The 25150-nt window shown below is 41.4% G+C and overlaps 1 protein-coding gene across 1 annotated transcript; it reads right to left on the bottom strand.

Annotated features, from left to right (window-relative positions):
* Window positions 1-1452: 1452 nt before the first annotated feature.
* LOC140198734 (gamma-crystallin S-1-like) lies at window positions 1453-24937 on the bottom strand. The gene is made up of 4 exons (XM_072259749.1): window positions 24847-24937; window positions 11126-11155; window positions 2419-2663; window positions 1453-1728 (listed from the first exon to the last, which is right to left on the bottom strand). The coding sequence occupies exons 1-4, from the start codon at window positions 24935-24937 to the stop codon at window positions 1453-1455; spliced, it is 642 nt and encodes a 213-aa protein (XP_072115850.1).
* Window positions 24938-25150: the final 213 nt, after the last annotated feature.

Below are 25150 nucleotides of genomic sequence, written 5' to 3'. Positions count from 1 at the left end.
CTACAAAGTTGAACCTAATTTACTCTTTGTTGTAAGGTTTCCTATGCTGTGATGGGAGTCTTATTATTACACAGCTGCCAGTCGACTTTGCCAACCTCTACTCCTATTTCATCTCCACATCGCTGAAACCTTCAGTCATGTCTTGCCCCGAGAATGCAGTGTCATTTCTTTTTCATGTAGATATATGATTCTCTTTTGAAACTAACCAGTAATCCATTTCAAGCCTCAGTTTCAAACAGTGCATTCTCGATTATCATAACTTGCTGTGCGGAAAAAATCCTCTTTAACTCCCGTTATGATTTTTACTGTCAGCAAGGTGCTGCTCTGTTTCCAGCTCTTCACAGGGGATGTGCAACCACAGAGTGAACCATTGCATTTGTGGATCCAAGGTATTCAGTCATGTCTCATCTTACAGCTCTTTCCCATCAGCTGTTGACCTAGAATGAGAACTCAAGCAGAGGGTCGGTCATTTAGTTTATTCAGTTTGACTATTTACTGTATCTCCATATTTCTGCAGTGAGTTGGACACCAGAGTGTTGGAAGTTTTCTTTTCAAACAAGCTGAAAGGGTTCAGGAGAAATGCGGTATTAGTTCTGTTACAGATTCAGAACAAGTTTAAGCAGTTGGACAGTTTAGTACTTCAGCTCAAAAATTCAATATACCACTGCATTTCTCATGCACAATTTGCCCAGAAATTTGCAACTGTACCTGGGCTGGATGACTGTAGTGATCATTTCCAGGTGAAATTGGACTCATTGGGACAATAACCCTGACGATTCTGTACACATTTCTCCTCAGCATGACAGATCGTTTCCAGACATCAGCCACATGCTGCTCATGGCATGTTTTATCCCCGTAAATCAGGTCTTTAGAGTGCAACTTGCAACCTCTGTTGAAAGTCCACAGTAAGATTAGGAGCTGTAAAACTGGTGGGACCAATTGAAGGATTTCTGTGCTGACATTGAATCCTTGAATATTAGTCTTTGACTATAAAACAATGATAGAGTGAGCTGGAGATTGTCCATCCACACCTGTGCAGGAGACAGCAGTAAATCTGTGCTGATCTTCACTTTCAAAGTTCAGTTCTATGGAATTTATTTGAACTTTGCTTTGGAAATGGAGTATAATGTGTCAACACTGCCATTGCCAAGGATATGACCAGGGATGGATTTCTACTCCAGTGCTTCTTATCTTCTGGTGCATAATTGTAAACAGGTTTAGAAATGTAGCAGATTAAATTTTCTCTCAGTTTTCTTTTTAACAGCAGTTTCTAAGAGTGCCTTTTCCATGTTACCTGTGAATGTAGGTTGCATTCTATATGAAACTTATACATTAGAAAAGACTGCATATAATTTCAAGAAAACTCAGTACACTGAATTGATAACTCAATAAAGGACTTTATTTGTATCTACCAAAGCTTACTCTTCACAACATTATGTTTTACAATAACTTTTAGAAGTCCCTCATGCGCCTGAAGGACCCGATCATTGAGTTGTAGCCACCCCAGTCACTGTATCTTCTGTATTCCCCGGGTCTCAGGAAGTACTGTCGACCTCTGTAGTTGGGATGTTCATAGAAGATCCAGTAACCTTCCATCACCTGACAGGAGTGGATGTCACGGTAACGGAATCGATCGTAGACAGAGGAACAGTCGTCCATGAATTCCATCATCTGTCCTGCAAAGTCAGGCCTCTCGTAAATCCTCATCCTGTAGCTTCCACCTCGGTACTGGAATAGAAATTTATAACTTTACTGATGAGAGCATAACTTTGACAATGGTAGAAAACAGATAACTTAGATGGAATTCCTAGGCTATAGCAGAATACTTCAGGGTCAGGGAGATTTGCTTCCAGGAATCCCTAATATGCAGCTCACTGATAAAGTGTATTGAATGTATGAAGTGGAATTTATTGATTGGTTTGAAACTAATGTATTCCAGATAATGAATCAATAATTCTACAGATCAGTTCAGACATTGTGGAGGTTACTTCCATATTTTCACCCTAAACCTGGCTCTTTTAACTCAACAGCCACAAGGGTCCAGTGGAGTTGCTACCATAGTTTACGTTGTTCCATTTTCTCTGGCCCTCTCAGAACGGAGGCACCTTGAACAAGAGCTTGTCCAATGAACTGAGCTACTGTTGAGCTATTTTGTTTCCATCTCACATAATGCAGGAAAAGAATAAGCTAATGATGTCGGCTGCTTGAGACATCTGAAATTCAATCTGCTCTATTTGTCCTGTATCTCGCATAATCATTGACATTAACACTCCCCTGCAATGCAATCAGTGAGATGCCGAGTCTAATAAAGCAAGGAGTTCAGTCATTTTGCAAAGAGGGGTGAGGGAAATACAGTAAAAATTAGATCTCATGTGCAAAAAGTGCATCATTCTGAGCATTCACAAATTTGAAACTCACCTCTGGGTAGCTGCGGCAGGACCTGATTATGTCATTGAATCCCATCCAGCTCTGGTAGTCAGGATACTCTCCCCTGCTCAGGACATACTGGTATCCCATGTAGTTGGGTCTCTCGTACAACACCCACCAGTCACTCTCGACACGGATGGAGTTACAGCGGCTGAAGTAAGGGGAGAGGTCAGCACAGTCGGAGCTGCACTCATAGTGCCAACCCTGGAAGTTCTTGTTCTCGTAGAAGATGATCTGTGGTAAGAAGAGAAGCATAGTTCAGTAATTTATCACATCAGGGTATCTTTATGATGTAAAACAATTAAAATATGGTGCATGAATGGAAATTACAGGCCTTACCTTTCCCATTTTGAGTTTAGTCAAGCAACCACTGACTGATTGTGTCCCTGCTTGGTGCAGCCTGGTATTTATATGCTGGACTGAAAGGTCAATGTAAAGAATGGTTTGTTCTGCTTATAATTCAGGACTGAGGATTGGCAGAAAGGAGAACAAAAACAAAGCTATCGCTTATGTGTTAAAACTAACACCAATGCACATATTTTAAAGAACAGTCATCAAATATTTTCACTTAACCTTTGTTTTACTTTCCATTTTATTTATCCCATTTCAAAGCAGATTTGAGGAAAAAGAGTTGGTGATGTTTCTCAGAATTGGGAGTTTGAAAGACACGCCAAACTTTACACTTACTGCGTGGTGACCATGATGGAAATAGCATTACATTTAACTTGAATTTATTATCTTTTTATTTAAATATTGACTATCTTCTTCCTAAATGTTTTGCATGTTTTAAAGCAGGATTGGAATTTACATCAGCAAAACACACTAAATGCTAGAGGGACTCAGCAGGCCGGGCAGCATCCATGGAAATGAACAAACAGAAAACGTTTTGGGCCAAGACCCTTCTATGGGACTGGAATCTACATGATGTAAGTGCGAGCAAACTTCATAACAAAAAGTTTAATTTAATGAAACTGTTAAGAGAGGCCAACCACGCCATCTTTCAGAGTTTAGCCAGTCTAGCCCCACACAGACGGCGCTCAGTGTGTCAAAACTGAACCCAGGTCTCTGGAACTGTGAGGCAATGACTCTACCATCTAAGCCACTGAGCCACTCAGATAAAACAATCCTTTGTGCTGAAGTAATACTATTGCTACTTTTACTTTTTTTTATTTATAAATACAGTGCAGAATAGGCCCTTCCAGTACAATGAGCCGCACTGCCCAGCAATCCACGTATCTAACCCTAGCCTAATCACAGGATAACCTACTAACTAGTACATCCTTGAACTGTGGAAGGAAACCAGTGCACCTGGAAGAAACATGGAACTCCGACGTGGCAAGATGTTTATAGCGTCACACTATCCACTACGCTACTATAGCACAGTTACCTGGTTACTTCCACTGGAGTTGCTGAGAAGGTGGAACACCTTCACGCTTATCTGAAGAACTGTTCAAACATGTTTTCTTTAAGGAACATTGAAACTATTTTGCTTCCAACCTCGGTGACCTCTCTCGCGAATATTGCATCCGTCTGTTCTATGAGGCCGTGGACAGATTTAGGAATCCCACCGACATTCCAGTGGCAACAATTAACTTACGTTCACCCTGTGAAATTATCCAAGCTGAACAGCTAACCAGCAAACCAGGGGTACACTGGGATTCTCCAATTCTGTCCACAGTTCAGGTTAGAAGAGGGAAACGTGCGATAAAGAAGTAGGACAAACTCAAGAGGTTCTGCACTTGCTGGAAATCTTGAGCAACACACACAAAGATGCTGGAGGAACTTAGCACAGCAGGCAACAATTATGAAGTGGATAAACAGTTGAGCTGAGGCACGTCATCAGGACTGGCTGACTGACTGATGAAGGCAGAAGTGAAATGTTTAGTTTGACAAAAGCGCAGGCACAAACTTCAATCTGAAGCTTTTTCCTCACATGTACTTTAATAATCCAAGACTGTAAAAGTAAAATGGATAAACCATCATGGAAAGAAGTTGAGGTATAGATATTGGAAGTTATGTGAGCTTGCATGTTTACACAGGTATTAGAATGTGTGCCGACATGCATGATTACAATTCCAAAAGTGTCAAGTTGAAGGCTAACACCAGTTCTTGAACTTCACAAACAATCTCCACAAACCCTACACAAACAATCTCCAACCCACCTCCCATTTTATCCACTCACAGTCACTAGTGGTAGTCTAGCTTCCTCCTTCTGGCATGTCTTATGGCATGTCTTGTCAAATTCTTTATTCTTATCCCATCTCATCCCATCCTTTGACTTTATTTTGGATAAGTTAAACATTTTGTAAGTTATCTGCATTAAATTTATTGTTCATTATGTAAGTGTTTAGTCAATTGAATTTCTGTCCTTTCTAGAATTTTTATGAGTGAATGGAGCTGATTTTTTATATAAAGGGAGAAAATCAAATTCCCTGTTTCTGCGTCTTAAGAGAAAATGAAATCTTTGACTTTACATTTGGAAATGCCTAACATTTTTTTGTGAATTTCTCTAAATTTTTAGCAAGGCAAATACACTCCCAGGAGGAAAATGCTAACAATCAACAGAGCTGCATCTGATTTAAAATGCCTCTCAAAGAGTCATTCAATTTAATGCATGTCTAGCCATCATTTGATTTAGTTGCCAAATTCTCAGTCATATACAGTTGAACTCAGAAGTTTACATACACCCTAGCCAAATACGTTTAAACTCAGTTTTTCACAATTCCTGACATTTAATCATAGAAAACATTCCCTGTCTTAGGTCAGTTAGGATCATTACTTTATTTTAAGAATGTGAAATGTCAGAATAATAGTAGAAAGAATAATTTATTTCAGCTTTTATTTCTTTCATCACTTTCCCAGTGGGTCAGAAGTTTACATACACCTTGTTAGTATTTGGTAGCATTACCTTTCAACTGTCTAACTTGAGTCAAACATTTTGGGTAGCCTTCCACAAGCTTCTCACAGTAAGTTGCTGGAATTTTGTTCCATTCTTCCAGACAGAACTGGTGCAACTGAGTCAGGTTTGTAGGCCTCCTTGCTCGGACATGCATTTTCAGTTCTGCGCACAAATTTTCTATCGGATTGAGTTCAGGGCTTTGTGATGGCCACTCCAATACCTCGACTTTGTTGTCCTTAGGCAATTTTGCCACAACTTTGGAGGTATGCTTGGGGTTATTGTCCATTTGGAAGACCCATTTGCGACTGAGTTTTAACTTCCTGGCTGATATCTTGAGATGTTGCTTCAATATATCCACATAATTTTCCTTCCTCATGATGCCATCTATTTTGTGAAGTGTACCAGTCCCTCCTGAAGCAAAGTACCCCCACAACATGATGCTGCCACCCCCATGCTTCACGTTGGGATGGTGTTCTTCGGCTTGCAAGCCTCACCCTTTTTCCTCCAAACATAACGATGGTCATTATGGCCAAACAGTTCAATTTTTGTTTTATCAAACCAGAGGACATTTCTCCAGAAAGTAAGATCTTTGTCCCCATGTGCACTTGAAAACCGTAGTCTGGCTTTTTTATGGCAGTTTTGGAGCAGTGGCTTCTTCCTTGCTGAGCAGCCTTTCAGGTCATGTCGATATAGGACTCGTTTTACTGTGGATATAGATACTTGTCTACCTGTTTCCTCCAGCATCTTCACAAGGTCCTTTGCTGTTGTTCTGGGATTGATTTGCACTTCTCGTGCCAAAGTACGTTCATCTCCAGGAGACAGAATGCGTCTCCTTCCTGAGTGGTATGACGGCTGCGTGGTCCCATGGTGTTTATACTTGTGTACTATTGTTTGTACAGATGAACGTAATACCTTCAGGCATTTGGAAATTGCTCCCAGGGATGAACCAGACTTAACATCATTTTCTGACCTCAATCCGATAGAAAATTTGTGGGCAGAACTGAAAATGCGTGTGCGAGCAAGGAGGCCTACAAACCTGACTCAATTACACCAGTTCTGTCTGGAGGAATGGAACAAAATTCCAGCAACTTACTGTGAGAAGCTTGTGGAGGGCTGCTCAAAATATTTGCCCCAAGTTAAATAATTTAAAGGCAATGCTACCAAATACTAACAAAGTGTATGTAAACTTCTGACCCACTGGGACAGTGATGAAAGAAATAAAAGCTGATATAAATTATTCTCTCTACTATTATTCTGACATTTCACATTCTTTAAATAAAGTAGTGATCCTAACTGACCTAAGTCAGGGAATGTTTTCTAGGATTAAATGTCAGGAATTGTGAAAAACTGAGTTTAAATGTATTTGGCTAAGGTGTATGTAAACTTCTGACTCCAACTGTATGTTCCTTAAATGTTTCTTCAAACTGAAACCAATAAAATACCTGCTCAGAAAGAGAAGTAGTTAAACTAGTAGATCAAACAAGGCTACAGAAATAAAATGTTCCCTTTGCGGGAATAGAAGACAAGGCTTCAAATGCTTGTATCTGAACGCACTACATCAAGGGAAACAGAACTATATCCTGAATAAGCTTGGTGTGTCTCACATCCTGTGCTTCACTGCTTTTAAGATCATTTAAGGCACCAAATGTCTGACTGACAGAGGATGAACTGAAGTCTAGCATGTCACACACACTGGCTAATGGAGACCAGGAAATTTCTTTGATCATTGAAACTCCAATTTCCCTTCATCTTAATTCAGTTCTGGCTACTCAGGCTTCCTACCACAGTCCAGAGGTGTACCAGTTGATCCTGTAATTAAGCTAGGATTAAATTGGGGTTTGCTGGGTGGTGCAGCTTGAAAGGCCAGAAGGGCCTATTCCGCACTGTATTTCAATAAACAAACAAATAAATAAGTAAATTGTTATCTTCTTTGCAGTTTAACAATTAATTACCTATTTGTATGTTATATACCTGTGATAATTTATGATGCTTCTTATGCAGTTGTTCAGTGTGCTCCCCTAGTGGTTTCACTGGTATGATTCTGGAAGCTTCTCTTAGTGCTGTATCATTTGAATAAAGACTTTCTCATTGGTTGACTCTTATTTATGAATTTGAATGGAATTGTTCTTATCTACCGGTACAAAATAGCTGACCACAAAACTGCGCCATCTTAGTCTCTTAGTCCTTTTGTCCCTCCCTTCAATTAATAGACCTCTATCACTGTTCATTTCAAATATTCTTTATTCTAGTAATTCTTAATAAAATTATCATAAAGCAACAGGTTTTGTGCCTCTTTCCTGACTTCTGAAAGAACTTCGGATTAGAACATTAGAATCCAATGCCATTCTGCCAGACATAGCTTCAAGAAACACTAGTAAGTTCATTAATCATATGTCTCTTGTATAAATCCATGTTGACTTCGTCTAATCACATTAATGTTTAGACCATAAGACATTGGAGCAGAATTTGGTCAATCGGCCCGTCGAGTCTGCTCCACCATTCCGTCATGGCGAATTTATTATCCCTCTCAACCCCATTCACCTACCTCCTTCCTCTGACCTTTGACACCCTGCTTATCCAAGAACCTAGCAATCTCCACTTTAAATATACTCAGTGGTTTGGCCTCCACAGCCATCTGTAGCAACAAATTCCACAGATGCACTACCCTCTGGTACCCTCTGGATAAAGAAGTTCCTTCTCGTCTCTGCTCTAAATGATGTCCATCTGTTGTTCCTAGGTGTTTCCTAGTTGTTCTTTTTCATACCCTTTATAATAGACTCTAGTATGTTCCCTACTACTGCAGTATGAAAAAAAATTGGTCTTCAGTTTTCTATTTTATTTCCTCCTCTTGTAAGTAGTGAGGTTACATTTCCCAGTTTCAAATCTATGGGAACTGTTCCATGATCTCTAGAATTCTGGAAGATGACAATTAATGCATTGGATATTTACATACCATATGTTGTTGATGCTGTGAGATGCAGATTATCAGGCCTGGAGATTTACTGACTTTCAGATCCATTAATTGCTCAAATAGTTTACTTTAAATTAAGCTCATTTCTGCTATTCATTGGTCTCTTGTTTCCATAGAATTTCTGGAAGGACTTCATGCCAACATTATCAAATACCCCGCTCACCCTGGAAAGTCGGTCTTCTCCTCACTCCAATCAGGAAGAAGCCTGAAGCCATGTACCACAAGACCTGAGGGCAGCTTCTATCACACTAAGACAGCACTAAGAATAGTGAATGGTCTCCTCATAAGACAAGATGAACTCTTGGCTTCACAATCTACCTCATTCAGTCTTACACCTCACTGTCTGCCTGCACTGCACTTTCCCTCTAACTGTAACATTTATTCTCTATTCTGCTATGTTTTCCCATGTACTCCCTCAATGCACTGATGTGATGAAGTGATCTGTGTCTATTATTTGCAAAACAATCTCAGTACATATAACAATAATAAACCTATTTACCAATTGCCTTCTTCTTTGAGGGTAGACTCAAAGTATGTATTCATTTGTTCTGCTGTTTCCTTGTTTCCTATTAAAAATTCAATTGCTTTTGACAATAAAGAACCAATATTATACCAATATTATTCAGTGGTTTTTTTTACATTTTTTCTTATTTATATACAGTAAGTTTTTACAATCTTCTATTATGTTCCTTCCATGTTCAGTCTCATCTTCACTCTATCAATTAGTCTCTTGGTCATATTTTTACTGAATTATATAACATCCCCAGTTCTCAGATATGCATTTTTCTGGCAATTTTACATGTCTCCTCTTTGCATCCAGTACTGTTCTTAATTCATGTTTGCCATGTCTGAGTTGTTTTTCCTTTGCTTTTTTCTCATTGTGATCACAGCAGTCTTATTCAGGTCAATATGTTACCCAAGTTTTATTGAGGTCATGGAAAATGAGACTTAAATGAGTTTGAAAATGCAACCAACAGCAGAGAAAGTAGTTTACATTGGAGATGGGGATTCTGAATGAAAAGATATAGAGATTTTCCAGTCATTCTAAGAGCCTATTCCCAGAGGAAGGTGAGGACCATGTAAGTTCCAGAAACAATGTGTGTATTAGCAAGTAGATATTTAACCATTGGCTCGCAATCCAATAAAATGAAATAACCAGACAAGTACAGATTCTAAAAATGAAGTTAGCTCATCAGTTTATATCAGTGTGAGAGATAAAGAAATGGAACAGGAAAAGAATAGCAGCTAAAATAAAAAGCAATCGATTAATGTGGTGACAGAGAAAATCTAAAGCTGATTAGGAAGCAAAATGAAGGCCTAAGCTAAATATAAAATGCATGGCTGAAAATTGAATGCATTCTATCTGTTGGCTATTTGCATAGAATCTGGTGATTGTTTGGAAACTAGGCAGATAAAATAGATAAAGAGTCCTGTAGAAAGTTGGAGTGAATGGCTATTTGTAGATTGAATAATACAAGAGCAATCGACAGGGTTCACTAATGGGACAACCATTGTTTTTGATATACATTGTTGACGCAGTTTTGAGAATAGTGAGCACAGTTTCAAAATATGCATATGATGCAAAACTTGGAAGAATAGTGAAAAACTGCAATAGTAATAGACTTCGAAAGGCCATGAGCAGGTCTATTCAATGGACAGACGTGGCCAATTCAATACAGTAAAGTGTGTGGTGATACATTTTGGGAAGAAGAATATGGAAAGAACTGTAAGTTCAATTGTAATATTTAAAGAAGGTGCAAGAAAGTAGAGGCCTGGATGTGGCTGTAGAGGGAAAGAATTCACAAAGAGACCAGGCTTTACCTTCAGAATGAACTTTCTTTATTACGAGCTGAAAAGAACAGAAGAATCACTCATTGTGGAACAAATGCTTCCCAATTTAATTTTCAATTATTCTTATACCAGCGACCTAGAGATGCAAGTGGCTCTCATCCAGTAGTAGTGAACTGATTAATTAAATATTCAGCAAGTAAGCTCTTAGGACATTCTGATCAGGTTTTCTGTACAGTTTGTCAGAGCACTGTGCTTTGGTGAAAATGGAAGGATTTGTGCAGGGTAAAGATTGATGAAAAGCCCTTGAAGCAGATGAGAATGATGTTTGTGGAGAGTAAGGGATTCCAAGCAGCTGGAATTATCCAGCAATTTGCAATGGGTGGCATGTCATTGGCAAAAGGGGTACCAAAGTGTTAATGACACTCAACAGTGTAAACCAGATGATCTTCGGTCCCCCTCGAGCAACCTGCAGCATTGAGAAGCAGGAATAAGTTAAAACAACAAGCCAAGCTAAAGGACACTTCTTTTCCTTCTCTTCAACAGGAAGCAGTTTATCACAGGTAAAATGAAATAAAGACTTGCATTTGTAAAGAACCACTCGCATCCCCGAAGTATCCCATGGTGATTGCAGCGCATGTGAACTCTACTCACCATTAACTCAAGTCAGTTGGCACACTGACATTCCCCAGAAATCTGATATACTTATAAGATGTATAGGTTTATAGATTAATTGATCACATGGGTGTAACTGGATGGTGCAGGCTCATTGGGCTGGAAGGGCCGTTACCATGCTGTATCTCTAAATAAATAACTAGCATTCTTCTTATCTACTTGCTTCCCCTTTATCTCTGCATGTGTTGAGTGTACATAGAGTGAGGTAAGCCTTTTGCACCATCGAGCTTCAGTACCTATATGCTCCATGAGCTGTCAAGCTTCAGCACTTTGTATCAAGCTTCATGAGTCGTGGGCAATTTTGCCTTCACTTATTTGTACAATGGTGAGCTTTTCCCCTGGAGTTTGTGGGATACTTGGTATATTGGTCATCAGGCGTAGATCTACTGTGGAGTTTCATTATTTTGTCTGCTGTAAAGCCATTGGGCTGTTCCCTACTACAAGCTAGGACAACAAGCAGGTGATAAAGCATGAGGGTTTATCAATAAGGACAAGGAATACAAAATCAGCAAACTCTACCAAACCTACATCAATTGTCAGATCAGCCACTGAATGCCATCAGATTTCTGAACGGTCCATGAACCCATGGAAGCTACCTCATTATTTTTCATTTGCACTATTTATTTATTTTATAACTTTGTAACTCAGAAAGCAACAAATTTCATGGCTTACGTCACCAATAGTAAACCTGATTCTGCTTCCCATGGAGAATTGTGCACCTTTCTGGATGTCACACTTCAGGAGGTGTGTGAGCACATTAAAGCAATTTAGAATAAAAACAGAAAGCACGGGAAATGCTCAGAGGTCAGCAAATCAATAGGAAGAGGATCATCCAGTGAGGTCATATGAGCAAAAGGTTAGAAATAAGAAGGGGAGACCCACTCTAATGGGGCTGTATTATAGACTGACAAGCAGTCAGCAGGGATTTGGAGAGCAGGTGTGTAGAGAAACCTCAATGTTTTCATTGGGAGACTGATATTGGCCCAATTGAAATTATTTTTTGCTGCAACCTATAGATTTCGGAAGGGTGAGCCTCCTTATTCATTGTTCCTATCTTTAGCTTTAGTATGTACATAATTATGAGGTATAAGATGGCTCTCATATTGTCAAAAATCATGTGGCTGCACTCTATAACTTGAACTAACCAGAGCATATGATAAGAGACATACTGTATGAGACAGGAAGCTCATCGTGGTCAGTTATGCTAAATGGGCTGCACAAGACTGACAGGCATTATATTCTGCCTTGAACAATCATTCCATTCCAATTGTACAACACCTGTTCCTGCAGTGTAATGTGCACAGCACTTACCAATGATCAACTTCAGTGTAAAGGTAAATAACTCTAAAAATATAGCTGTGTTAAAAAATCTATGTTCAGTTTTTCATTTACTGAATTACTGAATCTTCAGTAAGCCATATTACTTGTCTCTTGTTAGTTCAATCTTCCATATTTCAATCTTCCATATTTCAGTAAAAACCTGGTTCATCAACATAATGTCATTGAGATTATTGCAATTTATCATCATCTGATCAGAGGTTTGTGTACCTTGCCAGATTAGTTCCCCACGTTATGTCCGAGGAACCAGAGAATGAATAATCTGTCATAGTAAGACCAATTTACAAAAACAAGAGAAAACTTTTTTTTAACAGTTATGGATATTATCTGGACATTATCTGATTACTCTGCTTTTGTGAGGCAGTATTTCATAAAACGTAATTAGTAAATGAGATTGCAATATAAATGGAATAAAATTCAGGTATGTGCATGTTATCCTGCTCAGAAGTATTTCAATGCAATAGTATGACTTCCCAGCAACAGTCTGCAAGTCTCTCGCATGCCTGAATGACCCAGTGGTTGAGTTGTAACGTCCTCAGTCGCTGTATCTCCTGTATTCCTCGGGTTTCAGGAAGTACTGTTGACCTCTCTAGTTGGGATGTTCATAGAACTCCAGTAACCATCTACCATCTGACAGGAGTGGATGTCACGGTAACAGAAACGACCGTAGACAGAGGGACAGTCGTCCATGAATTCCATCGTCTCCCTTCAAAGTCAGGTTTCTTGTAAGTCCATATCCTATTGGTATCTCCCCTATACAGTAATGGAAGTAACAATGGCATGCATGTTAATGCATATAGAGGATAATTTGCATAACAATCAGACAAAACAATGCAAGAATAAAAGAAAATCAAACAACAGATCAAGCTATTAATAAAATAAATCACAAATCTCCATTCAAATATTTTGATCTTGTGTTTCCATTGAATAACACCACTCTCACTCCCAATCTGCCCACTGTGTCATTTATAGTGACCTCCAGAATTGATTTTTAGCTGCAGCAGAAGTTTTTATATAAGTATTATAAGTATCTCGGTTGAGTGCATTTGAAATTGGATTTAGAATTGGAATTGGAATTGGTTTCTTATGGTGAGCTCTCTCAGTACATTGAGGATAGGCAGTATTTAAGATGTCCTTTCACTTTTCCTGTTATAGAGGTGATCCACTCAGAGATATCTGCAATTTTGTATTTATAGATCATTTAGGCGACTATTGTGGGCCCTTCTGGAGCAGACATAAAGCAATTTTATATAATTTCTATGCAATCAGGCCAAAAAGGACAGACTCAGAGAGTTATAGTTTCTACTCCCAAAGTGAAATAATCATTTAAAGTTACATCTTAAGTTGCAAATTCATCTTCAGAAACAAAAGCTTAACCAAATGGATAAAAGATTACTTATTTTTTTAAAAATGAGGGAACTACACCTGTATAAAAATGCCACCTGCTAACAAAATTATATCAATAGCACAAACATAAAATATGAAATGTATAATTGCAAAACAAACAGACAAAATGACCACTAGGATGAAGTTACATATGGGTAGCTGCAACAGGACCTGACATAGTCATTGAATCCCATCCAGCGCTGATAGTCGGGATACTCTCCCCTGCTCAGGACATATTAGTATCCCATGTAGTTGGGTCTCTCGTACAACACCCACCAGTCGCTCTCGACACGGATGGAGTTACAGCGGCTGAAGTAAGGAGAGAGGTCGGCAGAGTCGGAGCTGCACTCATAGTGCCGACCCTGGAAGTTCCTGCCCTCCTAGAAAGTGATCAAATAGAAAAGAACAAATTAGACATTGGTAAACAAGTGCCACTCACGTGCTCCTGTCTCTTTCCACATTCCAAAGGCTAGGGTCAGTGAGCTGCAGGCATGGACGTCAGCACTGGAAGCATGGTGACACATGTGAGCTGCCCAGAACAATCCTCTTTGATTTGATTTGACACAAATGATACTTCTCATTGTTTGTTTCAGTGTATATGTGACAAATAAAAGTTAATCTTTGATTTGTTCTATAGTTTCTGATTTATTTCCACAGAGTTACATAAAGAGTATAACTTGTAAAATATAGTGTGCATTTGCAATCTTATCTGTCTTTATTCCAGACAGGTCATGAAGGAATTGGTGATGAGTTTTGCTTATGTTTAAATTATCGTTGTCATGTCATTTTTCGGGAGATGTAATCATAAGTTTTCTATTTCGGAATTTGTCTGCAGATAATTATATCCCTGTTGTTACCTCCCCTGGTGCCCCTCCTCTTCCTTTTCTCCTTGGTCCACTTTCCTCTCCTTTCAGATTCCCTCTTCTCCAGCCCCTCACCTTTTCCACCTATCACCTCCTAGATTGTACTCCCCTCCCCACCTTCTTAGTCTGGCATCTTCGCCTTTCATTTCCGTTGCTAAGGAAGGGTCTCAGCCTGAAACATCTACGGTTTATTCTTTTCCACAGATGCTGCCTAACCTACTGAGTTCCTCCCGCATTTGTGTATGTTGCCAATAATTTGTCTGTTCAGACTGAAGTACCAATTTTATCAAAGTAAACCATTTCTTATATTCTATCATTCAAGTAAAGAACTATCTGGTTCAAAAATATTTCAAATATTTCTTATATGTGACCAGGCATTATGTTTGCAAGATGCTAGTTTCTAAAATGTTGCTCTGGGTTTTGTCACACTGTGAATATGCAGAAATCACTCAGCACATCCAGCGACATCAGATGACAAGGCATGTGCATTTAATGTCACTTGTGCAAAGTTAATTTGTTCATCCAAGGCCAACAAGCAGTGCACAGAATTTTCGTGGAAGCAGGCCAGACAAGTGAGTTTAGACTTCGTTCCTAATTACTTAAATAAACTAGTCTTATCTGGTCCACTCATTGGCTATTTATTTTCATCATCAGTATCCTGCTTTAATAATTGTTTAGTGTTTCCTTGACTCCCTGCTGCCATCTCTTCCGCCCCTTATCCTCAATCACATCTTCCACCCACCAATCACATCCTCTAAACACCAATCCCACCTGTCTATACCCACACTTCCATCAAACCGGAGCATAAATACAAGTCTGATCCCACTCATCCATTGACCAGTTTAACCTTTTCCCTTACATCCCCTACGTATCCTTCCTCTTCACTTAAAACCTGTGCTCTTTTGTTTCTAGAACCATCTGTTAAAGTAAACAACTTCTCCCTACTTACCTCCTCTAAACTACATATCAGCTTCTATACCTGTATCAAGTCTCTCTGCAGCTTTGGGGAAACCGATAAGCCAGGAAACGTTTCTAGTAAATATAACCTGCAGCTTTTCTGAAGCCTCTACATCCAGACAAGCTAATGATATCTACATGTAAGCTCCTTTTCCTCACTATATAACCCACACATACATTCCCTATTAAACCAGGGATTAGTTAAGATATGGTAAATGAAATAGCTTAATGTAGTGTCTTGATCTGAAATGTTGACAATTTCTCCCTCTCCACAGATGCTGCTTGACTCCAGTAGTTTGTTTTTTTTTAAACTTCTGGCCTTTTTTCCTGTGTTAGGTTTTTATCTGTGGTGGTAATAACTTAAATTTCTAACTCAATGGATTGCCAATTGTGTATTCTGGCTCATGAATAATATTTGAATTAAAATACTTATTAAAGGATGTTTATTATTAAGATTACTCTGTCCTTGTCATTATTATCAGCATAAAACAGGGACTTGCAGCTACTTTTCTTCTTACCCAGTAATTTGACTGAGTTTCAGGAATGGAGGATTATGCGGACTGGCTTGAAAGAGGATTTGGGGTCAGGACAGATCAGCTATAATCATACTGGATGATGGACAGGTTTGAGGAGCCTGGTGACCTACTTCTGCTCCTGCCTTCTTCTGCTCTTGTGTGTGAAGTAAGACTTCATCCACCCAAATCTCAGACAGGAATGCTGAAATGATGATTCGTATCTGAAGCAACAGGAAAAAGGTTTTGTACTTCCCTGGCATCACTTTCAAAGTCCCACCAAGGCTGCTGAAAACAAAAGCTCAAACAATGGTGATATATTGGTTGTAGACGGGTCATATTCTGCATGGAGGTCGGTGACCAATGGATTGCCTCAGTGTTCTGATCTGGGACCCTTACTCTTCGTGATTTTTATAAATGACCTGGATGAGGAAGTGGAGGGATGGTTTAGTAAGTTTGCTGATGACACAAAGGTTGGAGGTGTTGTGGACAGTGTGGAGGGCTGTCAGAGGTTACAGCAAGACATTGATAGGATGCAAAACTAGGCTGAGAAGTGGCAGATGGAGTTCAACCCAGATAAGTGTGAAGTAGTTCATTTTGGTAAGTCAAATATGATGGCAGAATAAGTATTAATGGTAAAACCCTTGGTAGTGTGGAGGATCAGAGGGATCTTGAGGTCCAAGTCCATAGGACGCTCAACACAGCTGCATAGGTTGACTCTGTGGTTAAGAAGGCATACAGTGTATTGGCCTTCATTAATCATGGAATTGAATTTAGGAACCAGGAGGTAATGTTGCAGCTATATAGGAACCTGGTCAGACCCCACTTGGAGTACTGTGCTCAGTTCTGGTTGCCTCACCACAGGAAGGATGTGGAAGCCATAGAAAGGGTGCAGAGGAGATTTACAAGGATGTTGCCTGGATTGGGGAGCATGCCTTATGAAAACAGGTTGAGTGAATTTGGCCTTTTCTCCTTGGAGAGACGGAGGATGAGAGGTGACCAGAGAGAGGTGTATGAGATAATGAGGGGCATTGATCGTGTGGATAGTCAGAGGCTTTTTCCCAGGGCTGAAATGGTTGCCACAAGAGGACACAGGTTTAAGGTGCTGGGGAGTAGGTACTGAGGAGATGTCAGGGGTAAGTTTTTTATGCAGAGAGTGGCGAGTGCGTGGAATGGGCTGCTGGCAATGGTGGTGAAGGCAGATACGATAGGGTCTTTTAAGATACTTTTAGATAGGTACATGGAGCTTAGAAAAATAGAGGGATATGGGTAAGCCTAGTAATTTCTTAGGTAGGGACATGTTCAGCGCAACTTTGTGGGCCAAAGGGCCTGTATTGTGCTGTAGTTTTCCTATCTTTCTATCTTTGGGCCTAATCCTAGAATCTGGGCTGACCCACCCACAGATATAAGGATTCCTGCAGCTTTGGATGATCATGTGATCTCTGTCTCGGAGGTTGACATCAGGCTGCCTTTCAAGACAGCAAACTCTCACAAGGTGGCAGGGCCCGAAGGAGTATCTGGTAAGGCTCTGAAAACCTGTGGCAACTAACTGATGGGGGTATTCAAAGACATTTTCAATCTCTCAATGCTATAGTCGGAAGTTCCCACCTGCTTCAAAGGGACAACATTTGTACCAGTGCTCTGGAAGAGTAACGTAATGACTATTGTCCAGTAGCACTCACATCTATGGTGATGAAATGCTTTGAGAGGTTGGTCATGGCTAGAATCAACATCTGTCTCAGCAAGGACCTGAACCCACTACAATCTGCCTATCACCACAAAAGGTCTACAGCAGACTCAATCTCAATGGCTCTCCACGCAGCCTTGGATCACCTGGACAATATTAATACCTACGTATGCCAGTGTGCTGTTTATTGACTACTGCTCAGTATCTAAAACCATCATTCCAACAGTCCTGATCGAAAAGCTACAGAACTTGGGCCTCTGTACCTCCCTCTGCAACTGGACCCTCAGCTTCCCAACCAGAAGACCACAATCTGTGCAGATTGGAAATAACAGCTCCACCTCACCGACAATTAAGACTGGTGCACCACAGGGATGTGTGCTTAGCCCAGTGCTCTATTCTCTGTACATCCATGACTGTGTGGATAGGCATAGCTCAAATACCAGATATTAATTTGCTGTTGATACAAGCATTGTTGGCAGTATTTCAGATAGTGACGCAAGGGCAAACAGGAGTGAGATATACCATTTAGCTGAGTGGTGTCACAGCAACAACCTTGCACTCAACATCAGCAAGACTGAAGAGCTGATTGTGGACTTCAGGAAGGGTAAAACAAGAGAACACAAACCAATCCCCACAGAGGTATCAGAAGTGGAGAGAGTGAGCAGCTTCAAGTTCCTGGGTGTCAATATCTCTGAGGACCTAACCTGGACGCAACATATTGATGCAGTTATAAAGAAGGTAAGAGTGGCTATATTTCATTTGGAGTTTGAGGAGATTTGCTTTCTCAACTAAATCACTTGAACACTTCCACAAATGTTCCTTGGAGAGCATTCTGACAGGCTACATCACTGTCTGGTATTGGGGGGATGGGGGACTACTGTACAAGATTGAAGTAAGTTGCAGAAACTTGTAAAATTAATCAGCTCCATCATGGGTACTAACCTCTGTAGTATCCAAGACATCTTCAAGGAGCGGTGCCTGAGGAAGGCGGCATCCATCATTAAGGATCCCCAGCACCCAGGACATGCCCTCTTCACACTGTTACCATCAGGAAGGAGGTACAGAAGCCTGAAGACACAAACTCAGCAATTCAGGAACAGCTTCTTCCCCTCTACCATCTAATTTCTAAATGGACATTGAACCTATGAACTCCATCCCACTACTGTTTTTATTTTTGCTATTTTTGTTCTACTTATTTCAAATTAACTATTTAGTAGTGTTACATGCTTAAGGAGATCTGCTTTTTTTGTGAGAATGATGTAATGGTCTTTTGGAGGTCACCTGATTTTCCCGCCAATGTGAGGTCACGTGATGACATGTGCACCATGACTATATAAGGGTCGACCCAGATGACGCAATGGGTTTTTAGTTTGTAGATTTCCAGGTAGAACGTGCTGTATCTCCGTTTCTGTTGCGTGTTTGTTTTTGTGACGCAGTTTCACTTTTTAAAACGGTTTTGCATTCTATTGCAAGAGGCCATATTATTGGACTGGAAATTTTTGGCTAGATATGTTGATTTACTCAATTCGAAGAGTAGAAGGGAGAGTGAAGAGTTTATCGAAGTGCAGGATCAAGGGATCGAGAGGAGTCGGCATCGTTTGGCAGTTTAACTTAGGATCGACCTTATTGAGTCTTCATTGGCGGAGTAGCAACCTGCATCGAGGATAACTCTTGCCAAAAAGAGAAAGGAGTTCATGCAACGGTTTGCTCTCTCTCTCTCTAAAAGAATTTGAGGTCAGTTGTTTTAAACTGTTTATTTACCTCCATGTGGATTCGGTGGACAAAACCAGCAGGAAAGTTGTGTCTGTGAAGAAATCCTCCTCCAGAGAAGTCTCTCCCCAGTTGAATGTATAGATTTGTTGGACTTTCAAATTTATCGCTTTAAGAACTATATCTGACTTTATCACTTTAAGAACTGTTTTCGCATTTAACACTTTAAGAACCGGTGCCGAGTGTTGATTTGTTGAATGGCTGCATATCAGTTAACTTCCGGTTAAAGTTTTTGTTTGTTTTTTTTCCTTATCGCTTATCTCTGTTTAATAAATATTTGGTTGTTTTTATATAACCTGTCTCAATTGATATTCATTGTTGCCGGTTACGTAACAGTAGACGTATATATATTTAATGTAATTCAGTTTTTTTCTCCTTATCTATTTATCATGTATTTTATTGTACTGCTGCCGTAAAGTTAACACATTTCACAATATACTGTATGCCGGTGAAATTAAACCTGATTCTGATTCAGATTCTGTGAGTTATTTGCTGGATTCTTGATTCTGGACTTAGCCCAGCAAAAAGGTTCATCTAGCAAAGAGATAAGGTGAGAGAAGGAAATGGGGATGGGGAATAGTGAAAAGGGTGGAGGGAGGGTGGGCATTACCGGAAGTTTGAGAAATAGATGTTCATGCCATCAGGTTGGAGGCTACCCAAACAGAATACACAGTAAGGTGTTTTTCCTCCAACCTGAGTGTGGCCCTAAACAGTCCTTCCAGGTGAGGTGACACTTTACCTGTGAGTCCGTTGGGGTCATATATTGCGTTCAGTGCTCCCGGTGTGGCCTCCTGCATATCAGTGACAGCGACACAGCTTGGGAGACCGCTTCGCCAAGCACCTATGCTCCATCCACCGGAAAAAATGGGATCTCCCAGTGGCCGCCCGTTTTAATTCCACTTCCCATTCCCATTCAATATGTCTATCCATGGCGTCCTCTACTGTCGTGATGAGGCCACACTTAGGCTGGAGGAGCAACACCTTATATTCCATCTGGGCAACCTCCAACCTGAAGGCATGAACATCGATTTCTCCAACTTCTGGTAATGTCCCCCCCCCCCCACCTCTCCTTCACCATTTCCCAACCCCTTTCCCCTCTCTCACCTTATCTCCTTGCCTGCCCATTGCCTCCCTCTGGTGCTCCTCCCCCTTTTTCTTTCTTTCATGGCCTTCTGTCCTCTCTCTATTATACTATTATAGTCATCCTTCTCCAGCCCTGTATCTCTTTCACCAATCAACTTCCCAGCTTTTTACTTCACCCCTCCCCCTCCCGGTTTCACCTATTACCTTGTGTCTCTCCCCCCACCTTTTAAATCTACTCCTCACCTTTTTTCTCCAGTCCTGCTGAAACGTCGATTGTACTCTTTTCCATAGATGCTGCCTGGTCTCCTGACTTCCTCTAGCGTTTTGTGTGTGTTGCTTGGATTTCCAGCATCTGCAGATTTTCTCTTGTTTGAGACCTGCACTTATCCAGTTATGTGTTTAAACACAAGAAATGTCATCAAAGTGGCATCCGAATAACTAATGAAAGCAGTGACTGCATTTAATGCCACACTAAAACATCATTATTACCTCAAAATATCTTAGGCTCTGAAAAGCTAGTTTTACTTGCAGAATTTAACACCTTCAGAAATATTTCAAAATGTCATTAAATTTATATTTTAGAGATAATATTATTAACTTTACTGTTTTAAGTTGTTTGATTTCATTCATCTATGTGTATGATTAAATCACTATTTTATTCTCACTAAAATGCTTCAAAAGCTAAAAGAAGTGAAAAGCTTTTATTCCTGGTTTACTGTGTGAAAAAAAAATGAAATTAATATAATAACATTATTTTACTTATGTTAAGAATGACTTTAGCAAGTCAAGCTCAGGTTGCTGAAAGATGATCGGCAAGTCCCTCATGCACCTAAAAGACCCCACAATGGCCACCACAACGACTGTATCTTTTGTATTCGCTGTCAGCCTCGATAGTTTCACTGTTCATGGAAGATCCAGTAACCATTCACCACCTGGCAGGAGTGAAAATCACAGTAATGGAAGTGATTGTAGGCAGAGGGACAGTCCTCCATGAATTTCATGCATTGAATTCATACTGCAATTTGCAATTTGAGAGGGAGAAGCAGAAGTCACATGTATCAGTATCGCAATGGAATAAAGGGAATTACAGAGGCATGAGAGAGGAGTTTGCCCAGGTGGATTGGAGGGGGATACCAGTGGGAATGACGGCAAAACAGAGGTGGCTGAAATTTCTGGGAATAGCTGACAAGGCGCAGGGTGGATATGTACCACTGAAGAAGTTGTTGTGGGACATATCTTTCCTGCACCTGGCAAACTATTCCCAGAAACTTCAGCAACCTCTGTTCTGTAGATATCCCCACCAGTAACCCCTTCCAATCCAACTGGCAATGACGGCTGACAAGGGAAGTTAAGGACTGCGTAAAGACCAAGGAAAGGGCATATCAGGTAGCAAAAGTGAGTGGGAATTTGGATGATCGGAAAACTTTTAAAATCCAATAAAAGACAACTAAAAAAGCCAGAAGGGAAAAGATGAAATATGAGGGCAAACTAGCTAATTATATAAAGTATATATACTATAAGTTTTTTCAGTTATATAAAGAATAAAAGGGAGGTGAGTGTAGATATTGGACCACTGGAAAATGATGCTGGTGAGGTAGTAATGGGGACAAAGAAATGGCAAATGAAGTTAATAAGTACTTTGCTTCAGCTTTTTCTGTAAAAGACACTAGCTGTACGCCACAGGTCCATGAATGTCAGGGAACAGGAGTGAGTGCCATTGCTAAAGTAAAGGCATCCGTTAGTCTTGCAAGACCATGGATCTGTGCCTGGAAATTCTTCACTCTCCAGGGCGCAGGCCTGGGCAAGGTTGTATGGAAGACCAGCAGTTGCCCATGCTGCAAGTCTCCCCTCTCCACGACACCGATGTTGTCCAAGGGAAGGGCATTAGGACCCATACAGCTTGGCACCAGTGTCGTTGCAGAGCACCGTGTGACTAAGTGCCTTGCTCAAGGACACAACACATTCCCTCGGCTGGGGCTCAAACTCACGACCTTCAGGTCGCTAGTCCAATGCCTTCACCACTTGGCCACGCGCCCACGTGCCATTGCTATTACAAAGGTAAAAGTGCGAGGCAAACTGAAAGGTCTTAAGGTGGATAAGTCACCTGGACCAAATGGACTACATCCTAAAGGAGATTGTTGAAGAGATAACGGATGCATTGGTCATGATCTTTCAAGAAGCACTTGATCCTGGCATGTTCCCAGAGGACTGGAAAAATGCAAATGTCACTCCACTCTAAGAAAGGAGGAAGACAAAAGAGAGGTAATTATAGGCCAGTTAGCCTAACCTCAGTGGTTGGGAAAGTGTCAGAGTCCATTATTAAGGGCTAGGTTCCAAGGTACTTGGAGACTAATGATAAAATAAGTCAAAGTCAGCATGGTTTCTGTAAAGGGAAATCTTGCCTGCCAATCTGTTAGGCCACACTTGGAGTATTGTCAACAATTTTGGGCCCCTTATCTCAGAAAGGATGTATTATCATTGGACAAAGTCCAGCAGAGGCTCACCAGGATGATTCCAGGAATGAAGGGGTTAACAAATGATTTGCTTTTGACAGCTTTGGGCCTGTACTCGCTGGAATCTAGAAGGATGCATGGTGATCTCATTGAAACCTACCGAATGTTGAAAGGACTAGACAGGGTGGATGTGGAGAGGATGTTTCCTCTGGTGGGGGTATCCAGAACTAGAGGATAGTTCTAGAGCACAGCCTGAAAATTGAGAGGCAACCTTTCAGAACAGAGGTAAGGGGGAATTTTTTTAGCCAGAGAGTGGTGAATCTGTGGAATGCTCTGCCACAGACTGGGGTGGAGGCCAAGTCCGTGGGCATATTCAAAACAGAAGTTGAGGTGTTCGTGATTGGTCGAGACCTAAAGGAATATGGTGAGGGGACAGTTGAATGGGGTCTGGGATGAACCATGATGAGATTGCAGAGCAGACTCGATGGGCTGAATAGTCTAAATCTGCTCCTATATCTTATGGTCTAATTCCATATATGGGACATTTTTCCTCCTTATTTTAGCCCTCTATTAATGGATTATCATTACAGTTCCACATTTGGAGGTGCTGTGGTGACCCACTTTCCAGAGCACTCGAACCAGCTCACAAAAAGGGCGCCAGGCCAGCTTCACCAGCAGGGGGAAAAACCCACGCACGGGAAGGGTCTGCGAATATGCATTCCCCACAGCAGTCCCGCCCGGGGAGGGCGGGAACAGGAAGGCTTTAAAGGAGGCCGCGAAGTTTGAATAAATCTCCTTTTTCGCAACTACAACTCACCAACTACGTGTCATTATTCTAGCGCTGTGTGTAGCACACCACTACATTTGGTGACCCCGACGGCCCAAACGATATTTGGACCAGAGATGACCAACGCCGCATCTGTTCATGCAGTTTCATTAAAACTGCCAAGCTTCTGGAAGCTGCGACCTCGCCTATGGTTCGAACAAGCAGAAGCCCAATTCCACATTTGGCAGATAACCTCGGTTTCACTCGTTACTACTACATGGTGAGCTCCCTCGACCAGGAGACAGCTGCACAAGTTGAGGAGTTTATACAGTCACCCCCGGAGGACGGCAAATACACAGCATTCAAAGCCCCGCACATTCAAGACTTTGCAGCAAACCTACACGGCGCAAAGATCTTTTCCAAGGTTGACCTCATCCGGGGATACCATCAAATCCCAGTACATCTGGACCACATCCCCAAAACAGCACTCATCACCCCGTTCGGCCTCTTTGAATTCCTCCGTATGCCGTTCGGCCTAAAGGATGCCGCACAGATATTCCAGCGGCTAATGGATGTGGTGGGACGCGACCTGGACTTTGCATTCATCTATTTGGATGACGTTCTCATAGCCAGCAGTAGTCGTCAAGAGCATCTGTCCCATCTCCGCCAGCTCTACTCCCGACTGAGCAAATTTGGCCTTACAATCAACCCGGCCAAATGCCAGTTTGGACTCGACACCATCGACTTCCTGGGCCACAGGATTACTAAAAACTGGGCAACCCCTCTGCCCGCCAAGGTAGACGCGGTCTGCCACTACTCTCGACCCAACACAATCAAAGGCCTGCAGGAATTCATGGGTATGGTGAATTTCTACCACCGTTTCCTCCCCTCAGCAGCCCGAATCATGCGCCCCTTGTTCACCCTAATGTCGGTAAGGGCAAGGACATTACCTGGGACGAAGAGGCCGCAGCCACTTCCGTTAAAACCAAAGAAACCTTGGCAAACGCCGCGATGCTAGTGCACCCCAGAACGGACGTTCCTACTGCCCTCACGGTGGACGCATCCAACACAGCAGTCAGTGGAGTGCTGGGACAACTCATCAAAGGTTGCTGGCAACCCCTGGCATTCTTCGGCAAACACCTATAACCACCCGAACTCAAATACAGTGCTTTCGATCAGGAGCTATTGGCACTATACCTGGCAATCCGGCATTTCAGGTATTTCTTAGAAGGTAGGCCCTTCACCACGTTCATGGACCACAAACCACTTACCTTTGCATTCACTAAGGTGTCCAACCCCCGGTCGTCCCGCCAGCAGCGACATCTGTCCTACATCTCCTAATACACGACTGACATCCGGCATGTCTCGGGAAAGGACAACGTCATGGCAGGCGCACTATCCAGACCTACCATACAGGCCCTGTCCCAGGGGGTGGACTATGCAGCGCTGGTAGAGGCACAGCAGGGAGACGCTGAGATCCCGAGTTACAGGACTGCGGTCTCCGGTTTGCAGCTCCAAGACCTCCCCATAGGCCCAGGTGAAAGGACCCTACTGTGTGACGTAGCTACCGGCCAA

The sequence above is a fragment of the Mobula birostris genome, chromosome 6 (genome assembly GCF_030028105.1).
Source record: "Mobula birostris isolate sMobBir1 chromosome 6, sMobBir1.hap1, whole genome shotgun sequence".
Taxonomy (NCBI): Eukaryota; Metazoa; Chordata; class Chondrichthyes; order Myliobatiformes; family Myliobatidae; genus Mobula; species Mobula birostris.
Note: the sequence above shows the minus strand (reverse complement) of the source record. Positions and strands in the feature narration are given on the sequence as shown.